The sequence below is a fragment of the Carassius auratus genome, unplaced genomic scaffold (assembly GCF_003368295.1).
Source record: "Carassius auratus strain Wakin unplaced genomic scaffold, ASM336829v1 scaf_tig00012237, whole genome shotgun sequence".
Lineage (NCBI taxonomy): Eukaryota > Metazoa > Chordata > Actinopteri > Cypriniformes > Cyprinidae > Carassius > Carassius auratus.
In genome coordinates, this window is record NW_020524274.1 from 7,524 (window position 1) to 26,109 (window position 18,586).

The 18,586-nt window shown below is 35.0% G+C and overlaps 1 protein-coding gene across 1 annotated transcript; it reads left to right on the top strand.

Moving 5' to 3' along the window:
- The first annotated feature begins 94 nt into the window (after nt 1-94).
- LOC113073474 (neuropeptide Y receptor type 1-like) lies at nt 95-17,117 on the top strand. The gene is made up of 3 exons (XM_026246371.1): nt 95-182; nt 4,740-5,553; nt 15,795-17,117. The coding sequence occupies exons 2-3, from the start codon at nt 4,828-4,830 to the stop codon at nt 16,209-16,211; spliced, it is 1,143 nt and encodes a 380-aa protein (XP_026102156.1). The 5' UTR covers nt 95-182; nt 4,740-4,827; the 3' UTR covers nt 16,212-17,117.
- The last annotated feature ends 1,469 nt before the right edge of the window (nt 17,118-18,586 follow it).

An 18,586-nucleotide genomic window follows, 5' to 3' on the forward strand; every position in this document is an offset into this window, starting at 1 on the left:
GAATAAGCTATGCGCGCTTCACAGCGTCGTGTGTGTGTTTTTGGACAGCCGTGGACCCCCGCGTCGTGCAGAGGCGCAGTGAAGCAGCGGTCAGTTCAGTGCGCGCGGGGAAGGGAAGTGTCAGTGCTGCACGCGCGTTCACTCATTCAGACTGATGGAGACTCGCGCGTGAAGCGCCGCAGGTAAGAGTCTGGCACGCGCAATCTCTTCACTCTATAGTCATTATTTCTGTTTTTCCGTGCGCGAAAATCTCGTAATATTAGACTATGTTAAAAACAACCAACCACGCAATTATATTCAATCCTCCTCTATATGGTTGATGTTGTTCTGTTCATTAAGATGCGATTCGCGTTTTGGTTCCAGGTGAAAATGCGGTGGAATATAGGATAGCTACATAGGTTTGGCAAATTAGATAATGGGTGATAAAACAAACTTTACGCGTCCAGACGCGCGAGACCGAGCGCATCTTAGGGGCAAGAAGAAATGGATCATTAGCTTATGAGGAACGAAGCACCTGCAGGACTTTGATCTGTTTACGATACACTCAATGAAAGCACTTAACTCGGGAGTTTGCAGGCTAATAACGCGCAATAATTGATCTTAATGCTCTCTTCGAAACGGTCTCTCGTGGGAACAAGATCAGATGCCTCACACGCCTGCATGTTCTCCTTGGCTGGGCTTGTCTTTCTCTTTAGGATTAAATAGCACATATCTGATTGTTGCGAGGAGACATTAAGGTAATGTGTTGGTGAGCTCAAATCGAATCGATTTTTTTTGTCTTTTCAAAATTGTATTTCAACACAAAGATGCATATTATTGGAACTGCTTTCTGTGAATTTGTTTTTATGGTGTTCTATAAATACTGGGTGCAGACTGAAAATATCAAGGTTCATTGTGTGTCTTCATTCTAGCCTTAGGATGTCTGCTGCAGACATGTTTTCATCATTTTTTAATACTGATTTCTATAGTTTTACAATGTGAACATGATTTTTTGTGATTGTGTTCTCTTTATTTGCATCTGGTATTTATAGAGCAAATGGCTTAGAATGTATACACACATAAGGATTTATTAGAACATATAAAAACAAAATAACAAAATAATTGTTTTTTCTGTCTCTCCCTCCCTCCCAATCTTTTCCCTGTCTCATTTGTCATCCGATATGTCACTGTGTTCTTCCATCCTTCTCCTTCTTTATCTCAGTGCTAGTCTGAGCACGTCTCTCCCTCGTTTGGTTCCCATGGCTTCCAGTGACTCTTTGGAGAAAGTTTCATGATTGTTTATCATTAAGTCATGTCTATTCTGAGCAAATCTTGTTTTCAGATGTATGAAACTCATTTAAGCTCTTCAAAAACTCAATTTGAAGATTTTATATATTTCATATCAGCTTCATTACGCACTCGATGTCTCTGTTTCATCAGCGAGTCTCTCCATGGGGCTCTAGTCCATGATCTAATTATATTGTCATGTCAATGGCATTATACGTGTCTGCTGATTCATTGAAAGACTATAAACGCATTAATTTTATGGTTTATCAGCTGTATTGTTTCAGCTGCCTATAATCACAAGTTTCCAAGTCACAGGAGTGCCATATAATTCATGTGTTTCTGTCTCACCCTCATATGACTTCCAGCTGAGGAACAAAACATGGATATTATGAAGTGTTTTTTTTTTTTTTACATGGAATAACGATTGACAATGACTATAAAACTCAATTTATGTAGCTACTGTATGTAGCCTATGTTTGTTTCTGTCTATTTATTTATTTATTGGTTATAGACGATCAACAAAAGGCCAATGCTATGACAAATATTACCTCCTACTGTTTCATTTTAATCCTCAGTAATACAGTAAATAGACCATACATTCTCTTGCATACACACTTTTTATTTTATTTTAATATGGCAAATGCTGTCACTGTTTAATGTTCCAGCACAGCCTCATTAATATGTAAACTGTGAACATAACTTTTCTTGTCTCATTAACATTTAACTTTATTAATTCAGCAGACTGTTTTATTCAAAGTTACTTCCAAAAGAAAGAAAAAAATATACATTTATATATATATATATATATATATATATATATATATATATATATATATATACAGTATGTGAAAATGAGACAGATTCTAAAACAATGCAATGCACCATGATATTTTAAAGATGCATTGTAGTGGATGTAGACACAACTTTTTATTTATTTTTTTGGTCTGTATTGTGACATATAGTAGAGTATAACAGCAAATCGGGAAAAAATGGTTTTTATTTGATATTTATGTTGAAGTAATAATTGGAGATATCTAATATTTGCCATGATATTCAAAGATTTCACATTTACAAGGTCCAAAAAAAAAAAAACAACAACAAAAAAAACATATGCATGGATGAATCATTCACGTAAGATTTAGAAAACAGATAAGATCAATTTCCATTTCGTGTCAAACAGTGTAACTTATCTGAAAGGTTTTATGGCTGTTGTTAACACATCAGTTCAAGAGAAAAACAGACCTGTCAGATTGTCATTCACTGAACGCTCTGTTCTACTGAAGCACAACTACCAAAGTCTTAAACATAACCCAGATATGAGTTATGCATGCATTATTCACCCAAGATACCACAACAGCCAAGCCTCTTGCAGCTTTCAAAAATATCTAAAGACACTTCTTCTTCTGTCAGCATTCGACTCAAACCTTCAAATCAATAACACCTTCCTTTCACCGATTCTGTTATATCTCTGTCCTAGTGTGTAGTTCTCACATGATAAGTGTAGGCAGCACTGCACCTACTTAGGATGAATCACTCCTCATTTGTAAATCGCATTGAAGAAAAAAGTCTACTAAATGATTAAAAACAAATATCAGTGCGATAAGAGACTATTATTCAGATAATTTATGTATTAATGAGGCTCTGCTGGAACATAAAACAGTAGGGAGGAATATTTATCATTGCATATGACATATGTTGTCCATAAAAACAAAGTAAATCAAACACACCCTTATAATAATTAACTACCATCACACATTCCTTCAGTCTTAAGTGACATTGTGTTTTTGAGTGATATCGAATTGAAATTCGCTGGAATACATTTTTAATACGCTGCACACCTAATTTGATTTTCTCTTTACAGTCATGCAAAGGCAAATGAATGACTCCTGTTCCATCTTGACATTAAAGTGCCTGCTTCAAATGCTGGTGTAGTGCCTTTGTAGCCTACTCTACTCTTAAGGTCACTTTGTAGAACAGTATACCGCCGAGGGAGCAGCCTGTTATTTAGCCTCAGTCTCTCGGGATCAGCCACCGTCTGCATATCCCATTGCAATTCATACACATGAGACTATTGTACTGTAAGCGTATCGGGCTGCTATGAATAAGAAAGTTTAATTAGAGATTCATGGCTGGGCTTCTAGAAATATTTCTGTTGTTTGTTCAATTTATTCCCAATAACTGAATAAGCTGAATTATATAAGCCGGTGAATGTAGAGTTGAATTCGGCTGCTGATAGAGACAGAAGAAGACGGAGTGGGAGATGAAAGAGCCAGAGCCCTAAAACTGGAGGCTTTGTCACCTCTGTTACCTTGACAACCTGCTTCAGACTCTGATACCTAGACATAGTGTTTATGTCTGTGCTTATGTCTGATTTCTATTCATGCCATATTTACAATGTGCACTGTATGTTTGTTCATACAGTATATTAAAGAAGTTTGAAGAGAATGCAAAATATGTGAGTCAGGTTGCAAACGGCATACTAAATAATGTTTTAGATAATCTGTAAACAGGGTTATAAAAAATATAATTTGCTTACTATTATTTGTTACATTTATTGAGTTTTTTTCTGGGTACTCAAAGCACTTTACGTGGAAGGGGGGATCTCCTCAACCACCAGCACTGTGCAGCATCCACATTTTTGCTTTTAATTTATGGTTATTGTTAAAGTAAGTACATGCAATATGTTAACTACATCATGTTAAAATAAAGTTTTACTGTCAGTAGAAAATGCCCAGACATGTGTGTGTGGGTGTGTGTGTGTGTGTGTGTGTGTGTACCCAGATTTCCCTACGAGGACCAAATGTCCCCACAAGGATAGAGGGGAAACCAGCATATAAATTATACAAAATGAAGTGTTTTGGAAATCTAAAAGTGCCTGAAGTTTTGTGTGAGGCCTAGGTTTAGGTGTAGGGTAAGGGTAAGGGGATAGAAAATACAGTTTGTACAGCATAAAACCCATTATGCCTATTGAATGTCCCTATAATGATAGTAATAACTCTCTCTCTCTTTCTGGGTGTGTGTGTGTGTGTGTGTGTGTGAGCCAAAATCCATTGGCTTCATTCATATTATAAGCCAGTAGCTCAGTCAGGAGTATTTGATGGCTTAATTTAAAAAAGATTCAAGTGCCAAAATCTTAATTAACTTCTCAGTTTCATGCATACCATGCAGGCTTAATCAAATACCTTTTAGAAATGGAAAACATTATTAATATTATTTTGTATATATATATAATTAAATAAACAGTGGAACACTGTTGGATGATTCATAATTATTGCACAAATGTGTATTACTTGCCCTTTCAAACTGTAAAGTCTTAGGAATAAAGGTCAATAAGGTAAATGCTAGAAGATTAAAAAATCTCTTTATTAAATGAAACTGAAGGGGAACATTTATTGATTTCCATAATCCAGCATGACAGTAGAGGTGGTCTTGTCTTTTCTGAGTATTGATTTAACTGATTTCTGTCTCCACAGTGTGTTGTCAGAATTACAAAATCATGGTCCTGGAAAGGAGTGTATGATATCCTGATATAAACCAACACTAACCAAAGGAGGCGGAACAATGCCGGACTCCGCCCTCTCTCCACCTGTTCCACCAATCACTGCTCTGAACTGTTCCTTGGATGTTTCAAATTGCTCCTTCGCTAACCTCTCCACAGTCGCATATGGAGACGAGTGCTACGGCAGCCACTCTTTGTTTGTTGTAATGGCGGTTGCCTACAGTGCTGTGGTACTTTTGGGTGTCGTTGGCAACCTGGCTCTCATCCTTGTCATCACCCGGCAACGGGAACTTCACAATGTCACAAATGTCCTAATCGCAAACCTCTCTGTTTCGGACCTGCTGATGTCCCTTGTGTGCCTGCCGTTCACCTTCATCTACACCTTCATGGACCACTGGGTGTTCGGCGCGGTCATGTGCAAACTCAACAGCCTGGTCCAGTGCTGCTCCGTCTCGGTCTCCATCTTCTCCTTGGTTCTGATCGCCATTGAGAGGCACCAGCTCATCCTACACCCTCGCGGATGGAGGCCCAGCCTGAACCACGCTTGCCTGGGCATCAGCCTCACCTGGGCCCTGGCCGCCCTCACTGCTACACCCTTTCTGTTGTTCTCCAGGGTGACAGACGCCCCGCTGAAGCAGCTGCCCTCAGTGTTTCAGGAGCAGTACCGGGGGAAGGTGGTGTGTGTGGAAGAGTGGCCCTCCAGAGGAATCAAGCTCACCTACACCACTGGCATGCTGGTGCTGCAGTACATCACTCCTCTCACCTTCATCTTCATCTGTTACCTGAAGGTAAGACCAGAGAGACCAGTAAGAAAAGATGGCGACACACCCTTATTGTAGCATACAGGTGCATCTCAATAAATTAGAATGTCAAGGAAAAGTTGTCTGTGGTTCAACAAATTCCTCGACACGTCTGTGTGTGTTGGCTCTTGATGCCTTGACCCCAGCCTCAGTCCATTCCTTGTGAAGTTCACTCAAATTCTGCTTGACAATCCTCATAAAGCTTCAGTTCTCTCGGTTGGTTGTGCATCTTTTTCTTCCACACTTTTCCTTTCACTCAACTTTCTGTTAACATGCTTAGATACAGCACTCTGTGAACATCCAGCTTCTTTGGCATTGAATGTTTGTGGCTCACCCTCGTTGTGAAGGGTGTCAATGATTGTCTTCTGGACATCTGTCAGATCAGTAGTCATCCCCTTTATTGTGTAGCCTAGTGAACCAAACTGAGAGACCATTTTGAAGGCTCAGGAAACCTTTGCAGGTGTTTTGAGTTGATTAGCTGATTGGCATGCCACCATATTCTAAGTTTTTGATTTTGTTGAGTGAATTGGTGGTTTTTTTTTAATGTGAGCCAAAATCATCACAGTTAACAGAAGCAAAGCCTTACACTACTTCAGTCTGTGTGCATTGAATTCATTTAATACGAGAGTTTCACAATTTGAGTTGAATTACTGAAATAAATGAACTTTTCCATGACATTCTAATTTATTGAGATGCACTGTACTATTTCAGTTGTTCTGCTTCAAAATGTCATGTTTAATTCAAAATGTTACTTGCCATTTCTTTGTAACTGTTTGTGAAATCTCCATGCCATTTTCTATGTAAATCTATAGGTCTAAGTCATGCATGTGTCATGTATATGTATGTCATGTATATGTGACCCTGTCTGTGAAAAAAAAGCTAAAGTCTTTTTGTGTGTGTGTGTGTGTGTGATTTACTGTTTTCTACATAAAATCATCCTTCATAAAGATGTAGAACATTCTGTGAAAATATAACCTTTCTATCTGTAATATTGACTGAGTAAGGCCATGTCAAAGATTGAAATCATAGTGAAATTAATGGTTGAATTAGATTTTGAGAATTCAGCCTGGATTTCATAGACCGGGTCACATATATTTGTATATTAGTACCATTCAAGATTTTGCGGTCAGTTAGATTATATATATTTTTTTAGGAAATTAATATTCAGCAGTGATGCACTTAATTGTTCAAAAGTGACAATAAAGACTTTTACATTGCTGAAGAAAATCTAATGTTAAATAAATGCTGTTAGTTAGATTTTTCTGTTCATCAAAGAATCCTGAAAATAATGTGTTATGGTTTTCACAAAAATATAAAGTATTATCATATATATATATATATATATGATAATAAGTGTTAATTAAAAATCAGCATCTTAGAATGATTTCTGAAGCATCATGTGACACTGGAGACTGGATGCTAATGATGCTGAAAATCCAGTTTGCATTACAGAAATAAAATGAAAATAGGTAACAGCTATTCTAAATGTTAAAAACATTTAATAATATTACTGTTTTTACTGTATTTTAAATGCAGAGTTTTATAAAGAGAATTTTTCATTAGTATTCCAAATTTATGCTAATTGTCAGTCATCATTGATGATAGTTGTCCAAACAGAAATACATATACAGAACATTTAGTATATGATTTTAATACAAGTTTTGAGCTTGTGCTGAAGTGGTTTTTCACTGTTCAAATTCACTAATCATCTATGCCACTTATGACACATACTGGACGTCAGCATCATCAGACGTCACTCATGAGTGTCTCTTAACCAAATGTCACTATCTAGAACTCTAGACAGAGATTATCAGGAAATAATTTATTTAAATTATGGCCTGTTCCTCACAAAAAAAATATTTTGTAATATGTTATAGTGCATGAATCATATAAACCCCTTTAAAATGCTTATTTGTCTTTTTATTTTGAGTCTGTGGCCTTTATGAACAGCTGTTCCATATAAAACATGTACAGTACTGTATGTTAGGTTTATTTAAAAACATTCCTATTTTATTCTCCTATGAAAATAAAAATACTGATTTGGTGTGTCACATAGAAGAGTAATGACAGAATTTTCATTTTGGGGTGAAATATTCCTTTAAGAAAAGTCTCTATTTATTTTATTTTTTTCTGTATTTAATCTCATTGCTGTCTAAGCAAGAACAAATGAAGAAGGCTCATGTCTTTTTTTCTTTTGGGTTCAGTTCAGAATAATAACTGAGAAGTTTGCCTTCAAGGTTTTTCCTAAAACACTTAACAGACTTTAATACAGTTTACTATGACACTGAATAATGTATCGTTTTTTGGGGCACTACATTGGGGAACGCTTGTTTATTCCATATTCTTATCTCCTACATCCTCCTGACTGGAGTATCACAGCCTCTCGTGAAAGACATTCAGTGGATATTCAAGCAGATGTACTGTACATGTTTGTTGCTCTTCTCTCAGTCCTGGGGAGTTGAGCTTATGTCTGACCTGTGAGGTTAGGGGTCGATGAGACGCCACTGAGCGCTTTACAGTTTGACATTTATACAGGCTTATCAAAATATGTCTGGTATTATTTGTAAATGTTAAGCTGGCATACTTGATAGATTTCTGTTTAATAGTCAATCCGCCTGAAGAGCCTCAGGCTCCTAATGTGGTCTAAACAAGTAAAGTGATAAACTAACAGTTGTTATCAATTTTTTATTAATGTGGATAATTCAGATGCATTTAATGTGTAAAAATGTATTTTTAAGTTTTATTTCATGTGTGGTTGCCCAGATTTTCAGACTTTTTAGACCCCCCCCCCCCCCAAATGTGATAAATGTGATGATCTGTTACTAAAATATATATTACCGTATATTACATTTTTCAGCCTTTAAAAAAAACTAAAATAATAAATAAATGAGCTTTTATATTGTTATTATACTAAAGATAATTATTAAAATCTTATCTGGAAAAATATTTATTTTGTTTTAAGCTGTTATTACAAATAAAATAAAATATACATGAATAATTGTGTGATTCCAAAAAGCAGAATGAAATCCAATTTGGTAAATGTGTTAAATAATCTTGGTTTAAGGATATTTAATTGATATATTAAATTAATTTTGACAGCCCAAAAACTTTATAAAGGCATAAGCAAAACAAAGTAAAATGGGTCAGTCAGTGTTGGATAGTGAATGAATATACCATGCACATTCATGATCTCGTTGTAAAGGATTTATCAATGCACATTAATTCAAAAATAAAAACTGGTCATCTCAAATCAAAATGAACTGATGTCACTTTAGCCACGTCAGTATAAAGTAATGTTAACCATTATTCATAACTCTTTCCCTGCCAGAGTTTTTAAATTTGCAAGCCAACGCTAGCATTTCTGATAGTTTTCATAAAAATGTTATGGCCCCTGGATTATTTTGTTGAAGGAATATCCTCTGCTTTAAAAATGAATTAATAAATAAGGTTTTATTTTAGCTTCATGCTTTTTTTTAAATCAAAATTTGAATGTGGGTAAGTTTCATTAAAAAAAGCTTTGACCAAAAGTTGAGAAAATCACATTTTTGTCAAAGTCAACATCTGGATCAGTTTCAAATTTATGATCAAAACACAAATGGAGTGCTGTTCATTACAAAAGTGTAATCCCAATTTTTGTTGACTTTTTAGGACTAGAGACACGTTACAGATACAAAACTATCAGTCTCACAATAAAAAAAACACACATACATAAACAAAAAGGCATGTCTCTTCCGGTGTGCTGAATAGTCTTAAGATGATTGCTGAGGTTTTTTGTCCTAGAATCAAACATCAGTTTTGGACATAGCTCAGTGTGTATATTCTGACTGAACATGACCAGCAGCCAACATGACCTGCCACATCAACTCATTTCCAACACAAACCCAGAATTGCTGCTGTTCTGAAATAGAAGAAAGAGAGAGAGAGAGGGTGGGATTGGTCAGAGAATGGGAGAATAAATGAGTAAGAGGGAGATAGAAGATGAGAAGAAAGCCTCTGTGCAAAAACTGATCATTTAGAAATTCAAAGGCCTCCAAGATCACAAGAATGACTCATAATCGCTTCTCCGCAAAGGGTACAAAAATAGTAGGAATAAATGAACACAAAGATATGCTGCGATACAAATGATTCAAAACTTTATGATGTGTAAAGAACAGTGTGAATGGAAAGGAAGATTCATGTGACAAGCTCCCGTCTCCCAGTAATGGGTTTAAAATGGAGATTATTATGCTAATAGAGTTGTAGAAATTAAAATGCGTGTGTTGGGTGACAGAATGAGCATTCTGCCGTCACTGAGATGATGGCTCACTGTTCAGATTGTCAAGTTCTGTCGAGCGTTTGTTGGTGTTCGAGTTTTGTCAAAGATGCTTGTCACTTTTACACCCGATTAACCACGGACGGTTAGTTCAGAAATGGAGCAGCACTTACACCTCATGCACACATATCCATATTTATCTCATTCTTTCTCTTCCCCTCTACCGCACTCATTTTTTACCGTGTCTGTGCTTTTGTTGTGGTTTGGACTAAATTGCAACACAGAAAAACAAAAAACACTTGCCAGTTTGTTTAATTGCATGCATTTCTGACTTTAACTTTTTATTATAGCCATACATTTGAAATTTAGTATTTTGCTTCATAATCTCATTTTAGTCTCATAATTCATCAACCACTTTTAATGTTTTTTAGAAAGTAAATAATGCCAAAAACCTTTGGACAGCAGTTTTTTTTCATACAATTACCAAAAAGCTTTTCGTTTTGGTTATAGTTTTAAAACATGCAATAAATTCTATTTGTATACTGAATTTCCATAGGTTAAAATTAAAACAAGTGTAAAAAAAAAAAAAAAAATTTACACCTACTTCAAAAATGGCAAATATAAATGACAGAGGCATTGTAAAATGTGTCCAAGTGCTTTATAGAACAAAAAGATAAAGCTGAAGTTGAACTGTACACCAAATAGTACAGTTTAATAATGGTAAATATGATGTGCATAGATTTTCATATTATTTAAATCAACACTTGTTTCACAAACCCGATTCCAAAAAAAGTTGGGACACTGTACAAATTGTGAGTAAAAAAAGAATATATATCATATCAAATGTTGAAAGTGAGACATTTTGAAATATTGGCTCATTTTGGATTTCATGAGAGCTACACATTCTAAAACAGTTGGGAAAGGTAGCAATAAGATTCCGGAAAAGTTAAATGTACATATAAGGAACATCTGGAGGACCAATTTGCAACTTATTAGGTCAATTGGCAACATGATTGGGTATAAAAAGAGCCTCTCAGAGCGGCAGTGTCTCTCAGAGGTCAAGATGGGTAGAGGATCACCAATTCCCCCAATGCTGCGGCGAAAAATAGTGGAGCAACAATAGAAAGGAGTTTCTCAGAGAAAAATTGCTAAGAGTTTGAAGTTATCATCATCAACAGTGCATAATATCATCCAAAGATTCAGAGAATCTGGAACAATCTCTGTGTGTAAGGGTCAAGGCCAGAAAACCATACTGGATGACCGTGATCTTCGGGCCCTTAGACGGCACTGCATCACATACAGGAATGATACTGTAATGGAAATCACAACATGGGCTGAGTAATACTTCCAGAAAACATTATCTGTGAACACAATCTACAACGCCATTCACCGTTGCCGGCTAAGACTCTATAGGTCAAAAAAGCAGCCATATCTAAACATGATCCAGAAGCGCAGGCGTTTTCTCTGGGTCAAGGCTCATTTATAATGGACTGTGGCAAAAAAAAGTTAAAAACTGCTCTATGGTGACACTATCAAAATTTGAAGTTCTTTTTGGAAAACTGGGACTTCATGTCATCCGGACTAAAGAGGACAAAGACGACCCAAGTTGTTATCAGCGCTCAGTTCAGAACCCTGCATCTCTGATGGTATGGGGCTTCATGAGTGCGTGTGGCATGGGCAGCTTACACATCTGGAAAGGCACCATCAATGCTGAAAGGTATATCCAAGTTCTAGAACAACATATGCTCCCATCCAGACGTCGTCTCTTTCAGGGAAGACCTTGCATTTTCCAACATGACAATCCCAGACCACATACTGCATCATTTACAACATCATGGCTGTGTAGAAGAAGGATCCGGGTACTGAAATGGCCAGCCTGCAGTCCAGATCTTTCACCCATAGAAAACATTTGGCGCATCGTAAAGAGGAAGATGTGACAAAGAAGACCTAAGACAGTTGAGCAACTAGAAGCCTGTATTAGACAAGAATGGGACAACATTCCTATTCCTAAACTTGAGCAACTTGTCTCCTCAGTCCCCAGACGTTTGCAGACTGTTATAAAAAGAAGAGGGGATGCCACACAGCGGTAAACATGGCCTTATCCCAACTTTTTTGAGATGTGTTGATGCCATCAAATTTAAAATCAACTTATTTTTCCCTTGAAATGACACATTTTCTCAGTTTAAACATTTGATATGTCATCTATGTTGTATTCTGAATAAAATACTGAAATTTGAAACTTCCACATCACTGCATTCTGTTTTTATTCACAATTTGTACAGTGTCCCAACTTTATTGGAATCTGGTTTGTACATCATATTTAATTTCCATTCAATTTTATTTTTTTATATTTAAAAAAAAAAAAAAAAAAAAAAAAAAACATTTTCTACCAATATATTTTTGGACATTTTCTATATCTATTTTTAAATTATATAAAGAATTAAATTTTACACACACACACACACACACACATATATATATATATATATATATATATATATATATATATATATATATACATATATATATATGAAAGCAGAAAATGTACTGTTTTCTGACTAAACTGTTAGTAGATTTTGATTTATTTTGTAACAGGAGATCTCAAAATAGCCATGACCAGCCAGTAACATACCCTGGCTAATATTTCAGTCTATCTATCACTACCACAGAATATGACTAAAGCATTTATATTCAGTTGGATCCTTAGGTGCTACTGTCATCCAACCATCCCACGGTCCAATACTTCAGAATGTGATGCCAACAAAGATTCTGGCTGTCCGGTCAGGGTAGCAACTGTCGGATTGCATCAGATCAGTCTCTCTCTCTCTGTATAAACCAACGACTTTATGAGTCCTAATGACTGAGGGACTTTTTTTGTTCAGCAGTCAGTAATATCGACCTAGAATCACATTTAATTAGCCCACTAAACAAAGCCAGTTCTCCATGGAAATAATTCGGATATGGAGACAAACCTACAAATTCCAGTCTGGTTAACGCTGGCTTTCAAATGTGAGCTGAAGTTAATAATAAGTTATGAACACATGCATCTCAGTCTGTTTATTCATTCTCTCTCTCTGCCTCTGGGTTTTGTGTCATGCAGTTATTTCAGGTCACAGGACTCTGTGCCAGGGCTGCCATTCATCAAATAAAGAGAGAACCAAACTTTGAGGAAAGCAGAGCTAGAAATAAAGAGGAGAGAACAGGAGTCTGGAGTCAGTTGTGCTTGCAAGACTCTGATCTGTTGGCGTCTAATGAACTAATGGTTAATTCATTCATCTGGTCATGCTAATAAGGCATGCATTTGCAAATGCACTGGGAGGAGCTCGTACAGATGTTCTGTTCTAGTGGACAGACAAGGATTTTGACAGCAGCACAGTTTTGTCCCATAGCTATACAACTAAACATTAATGGCACTGACATAATTTTTTGTTTCTACAGAATATTTTGAAAGAAATGTTGAAATGTGGTTGATCTAAATTGCCTTTTGGAGCCGAATGTATACGATTGTAAAAATGTATTCTAGTGTTTAATATGATATGTAAATGATTTATAATGACAGTATTTATGCTGTATGTGTTCTATAATGAGCTAAACATAAATTACTTAGTTTTACTTCTGAAAAGCGTTGTTGAAAACAATTCTGTAACAATGTGAAAATATGAGTGTTGGTTTAATATTTTAAGTACTATCATATATATATATATATAGCAATATTTGAAATTAGCTTTTATTTTTTTTTATATTTAATGCATTTCATTTATTGAAATAATTTTATTATATTAAAATACATTTAATTAATATTTAGTATATTTAATTTATTTATTTTAGTACTTCACCTTAAATCTGTTTATTCCAGTTAGTTTCCAAGGCACCGTTAATAATTAAGTTTTTTATTATTATTTTTAAGTAGATTTTTTTTATATTCAAATATTTGTATTTTCTTTTCTTTCAGCTTAATTCAAATCAAAGAAAATATTTGTATTTTCTAACAGCTTTAGTTTTAGTTAAATAAACAAACAAACAAACAGTGTATGTAACAAACAAACAACAATGTAGCTATGGTTTCCATTTGGTGCAGGATGCTCAAAAACATCTGGCATGGTATATTATTATTTGAAAGCATCAAAATACTGTTAAATATATATATATATATATATTTTTTTTTTAACATTTGAATGTTGCTTGAAAAAAGAATATTTAGTTAGAAAAGTTTTGAATGCTCAGCATTGGAGAAAGATGCTCTTTATAATTCAGATATAATTCCAGTATCTACCAGTAGGAGCTAAAAAGTCCATGCAAATCAGCAGTACCTTGACCTTTGCCTCCCAGTGTCTCTTTTTACCTGTCTTCTGTTTGTTGTTATCTCCATGCATTTGCCTTGACTTTGTTTTGGGGAGTTCAGTGCTTACTGAAGCACATTAACATTGTGTGACAACACAGTGACGTTGTAACACAATTATTTAACTTTCAACATTGTGTGTGTGGCCCTCAAAGAGGGTTCTGTTTGAATTCCCTCTGTCGGTTTGTGTTAACTCAATAATGTAAAATACATAGAGCTTGAAAACACAAACACACAAAGATCATCACCTGAAATGTCATTGCAGCTTTCCCTCGTGCTCTTAATGATGGTTTGCCCTCAGGTCAGCTATAGTTATGAGCTTCGGTGAGAGTTTTAGTGTGTATAAGGTTGTGTACTGTGCTTCTTGGAGGAGGGTGTTGATTTTACACTGCAAATCTAAAACTAAAACTGATGTTTTACTCTTTTCCAAGACCTAGACAAAGAGTTATAAACTATGCAAATTCATATATATACATAAATATCTATTAGTAGGTTTAAAACGATGATACTTTAAACAGAGAGTGGAATAAACAAATCATTTCAATATTTCATGGTTATAATAATAAACAATTGTGAATATGTGTACACAGGAATGTATGAGTGATAGTTATGATATTGCTGATTTGGAGTAGTGTTTTATTCTTCTATTTTAGTGTTATGTTGTAGTGCCTTGAGTGTAAGGAAGACTCACTATAAATTAAATGTATTATTATTGTTATTATTGTTATTATTATGCATAATGTGATTGATGAAACTGATGCTTCGCTTTTTCTAATTTGATAATGACATTAAATACCTTTCATTTAATATTATATATGTTATGTGTGAGGTACTATTGTTTATTTACAGATTTTGTAAATTTTGTATTAAATTTGATATATTTTTATTTTTAAGATTCTTTCTTTTCCCTTCATAATTAAACAAATGTTGCCAAAATTTCAGTTTACTATCGTTTGAAATTGCAGCAGCAAAAAGGATTTATGATACAGTGATTGCAGGATTTGACATCGGATGAATTATGAAAATCATTTTCTAAAAGTCCACAGGCCCAAAAGCATTCATAATTAAAAAGACACCCTTATGAAATATGAATAAATGCTTGTTGAATTGGTCCCCCTCCTCTCTTCCAGTCAGATACACTTTTTTTTTGGTTTAGTTTTTAATTAGTTTTTTTAATGTCCTGCAGAGTGTAGCCCCATAATAATTAAACCATAATTGTATTTGTTTATTTATTTATTATGAGCTACTCTCACCTAATTGTCATTAAATACAAACCAAAAATAGCAATGTGTAAGTATAGTTTAATTAATGTATGTATGTTTTGATTCATATTGCAATTGAACATAATGTTTTTTTTTTTTTTATTTGGTAATGATAATTGGTAATGATAATTTGGTTAATTACCTCTACTTTAATATTAAATGTGTTGTGTTTTCAGTTACCGTGCCCAGGGAGGTTTTCAATTTCAGACTACCATTAGAAATTGTAGCAGCAAATATAATTTATGATGCAGTAATTAGACATTGAATACTGTAAATGATATAATACTTTTGTAAACATCCACAGGGCCAAAAGTGTTTGTAATTGAGGAAACACTTTAATATGAGAGATGAATTAATATTGTTTCTCTCCACTCAGATCTACACTCGTCTGCAACGGCGTAATAACATGATGGACAGAATACGTGAAAACAAAAACCGTAGCAGTGAGACTAAACGGATAAACATCATGCTCTTTTCCATCGTGGTGGCATTTGCGGTTTGCTGGCTCCCGTTGAACGTCTTTAACGCCGTCATCGACTGGAACCATGAAGTGGCTATGAACTGTACCCACAATCTCCTGTTCTCTCTGTGTCACCTGACTGCGATGTGCTCGGTCTGCATAAACCCGGTGTTTTACGGCTTCCTAAACCACAACTTCCAGCGAGACCTCCGGGCTTTCCGACTCTGCAAGATTGCGTCAGTACGGGAAAATGAATATGATATGGTTGCCATGTCCACTGTTCACACGGACGTGTCCAAGATGTCACTGAAAAATAGTAGCATAGATTTCTAATGACAGCGACACTCGTGTCTGTTCTGAAAAATGCACTTAATAATAATTTTTTTTAGATATAGTGTGCATTTACAGTGAAGCGATTGTTAGTAAACATAACAATTGATGTCAAGACTTATGCTTCAAGAAAGCAACTGTTTTCCAAGCTCTGTATTATAGTATAATCATAACATTGTACATACAAAATCAAGCGAGGATACTGAATAGCTTTCTTCTAATGTCCCGCATCAGCGAGGTCTCATTGGGGCCAAATGAAATCTGAAGACACGAATCGTATGATGTTCAGACGAGTGGACTGAGCTTTGATCACTAACATGAAATCTTCCCACTGCTGTTTGACTCGGAATGAAGACAGAAGAACAGATAATTAATGCAAAGCCCAAGAGGTCACAAATTCAAAGATGTAAATAATGAATGTAAGATGTGACATTTAAGAGACACAGCGAACTGTTTCTGACATGGATTCATTTCTTTTTACTAAAACTAAATTGATTTTGTTCTTTGTTATCCCTTGACAAACCAAGCCTGCAGAAAAGCAATTTACTTTTTTAGAGGCATTCACACAGACAGCAATTTGCAGCAACATAGAGACCTGACATTGTTCATTTTTAAAGAGACGTGGCAATTTCTGACATCACGAGTGACAGCGGCTGTTGGCGATGTGATAAAACCTCCAGCCATTGAAATGGTATCAGTGTGAACAAGACAGTTGTCTTGTTGCTCACAGTGGTTTATTTTAAACCAAGGGTGTCTGGTCCTTCTCCTGGAAGGCCGATGTCCTGCAGAGTGTAGCTCATTAATAATAAATACACATATAAAGCACACCAGAACTAGTTAAACAAGGTCTTCTGGGGTGCAAGAAATTTCCAGGCAGGATTGGGTAACCCTTCTTTACACAGTTTTTGTTTTTTGTTTTGTTTTGTTTTGTTATGTTATCTTTTGTTATATGTTTTGATTTGTTTTATGTTATGTTGTTATGTTATGTTATGTTATGTTATGTTATGTTATGCTGTTATGTTATGCTATGCTATGCTATGCTATGCTGTTATGTTATGTTTTGTTATGTTATATTATGTTATGTTATGTTATGTTATGTTATGTTATGTTATGTTATGTTATGCTGTTATGCTATGCTGTTATGTTATGTTATGTTATGTTATGTTATGTTATGTTATGCTAGGTTATGCTATGCTATGCTGTTATGTTATGTTATTTTATGTTATGCTGTTATGTTATGTTATGCTATGCTATGCAATGTTATGTTATGCCATGCTGTTATGTTGTTATGTTATGTTATGTTATGCTATATGTTTTGATTTGCTTAGTTTTTTATTTTTATTTTTTTAATTTTATTTTTTTTTCTCTCACCAAATCCACATTATGCACAAACAAATAGGAATGTGTCAGTAGTTTAATCCGTGTACATCCTCATTGATAAATAATGATTGTAACTGAATCTTTTTTATTCCTAATTTGATAATGATGTAAATGACCTCTGCTTTATTACATGTTATGTGTGAGGTACTAATGCTTACTGATACTGATTTTCAGTATATTTCTAAGATTTATTCCTTTATAATTAGATGAAGAAATATAATGCCTTCACTATTTGTTTTATGGAGACTGTGGTCATTGATGTTTTAGTTTTTAGAGTACCATTTGAAGGTGTAGTAGCAGAATAGTTTATGATACAGTAATGTCAGGATTTGATTTGAAATATTTTTGATGATTTACCCTCACAATGATAAATAGAGGCCCACTGAAGTGGTTATGAAGCTCATGTCATGTGCTATTGTTGGGAGTTTGCCAACATCAGTGATTGATCTCTTTTAAATTACCAGATTACAAAGCAATGCAATTATAGAGCTTGCTGTGGCATGTTTATGTTTGTGCGTAGCAAGTCACTGTGCTTTTTGTGCATGAAATGTACCTTATACTGTATATATGATGAATTTTTCATTTTTCTATTCTTCTTGAATTTCAGATTTCTATTTTTTACTTGTTTGTTCACTTTTTTTTCTCATTTTTTCATTGCATGTTCTAAATACAGATTGCAATATTGAAAACATGTTTTAAACAATAATGTATATCCTGATCTGAATTCTTTCAAAGAGTTGAATTACTGTTGTCCACCCTGAAAAAGATATTTTGGTTTTCATGTAGACGTTTTGAAAAGATGGCATCAATATGACAGTTACTGGTGCCAACAAGTGAGCAAAAATGCATCTCTTCTGAAGGAAGAAGCATTTCATGTTTACTTTCGGCGTGAGAAAAAGCTCTTTAACTTCCCACAAGAGCTTAGCGACGCAGGGCCAGAATTGGAGCAAAACAAAAATACAACAACACCAACAAACACGACTGACAGATTTATTTCT

Excerpts from the sequence above, each read along its gene's own strand:
- LOC113073474 (XM_026246371.1), top strand. The coding sequence starts at position 4,828 with ATGCCGGACTCCGCCCTCTCTCCACCTGTTCCACCAATCACTGCTCTG. Across the intron at positions 5,554-15,794 it reads TCTTCATCTGTTACCTGAAG|ATCTACACTCGTCTGCAACG; the intron begins GTAAGACCAGAG and ends CTCTCCACTCAG.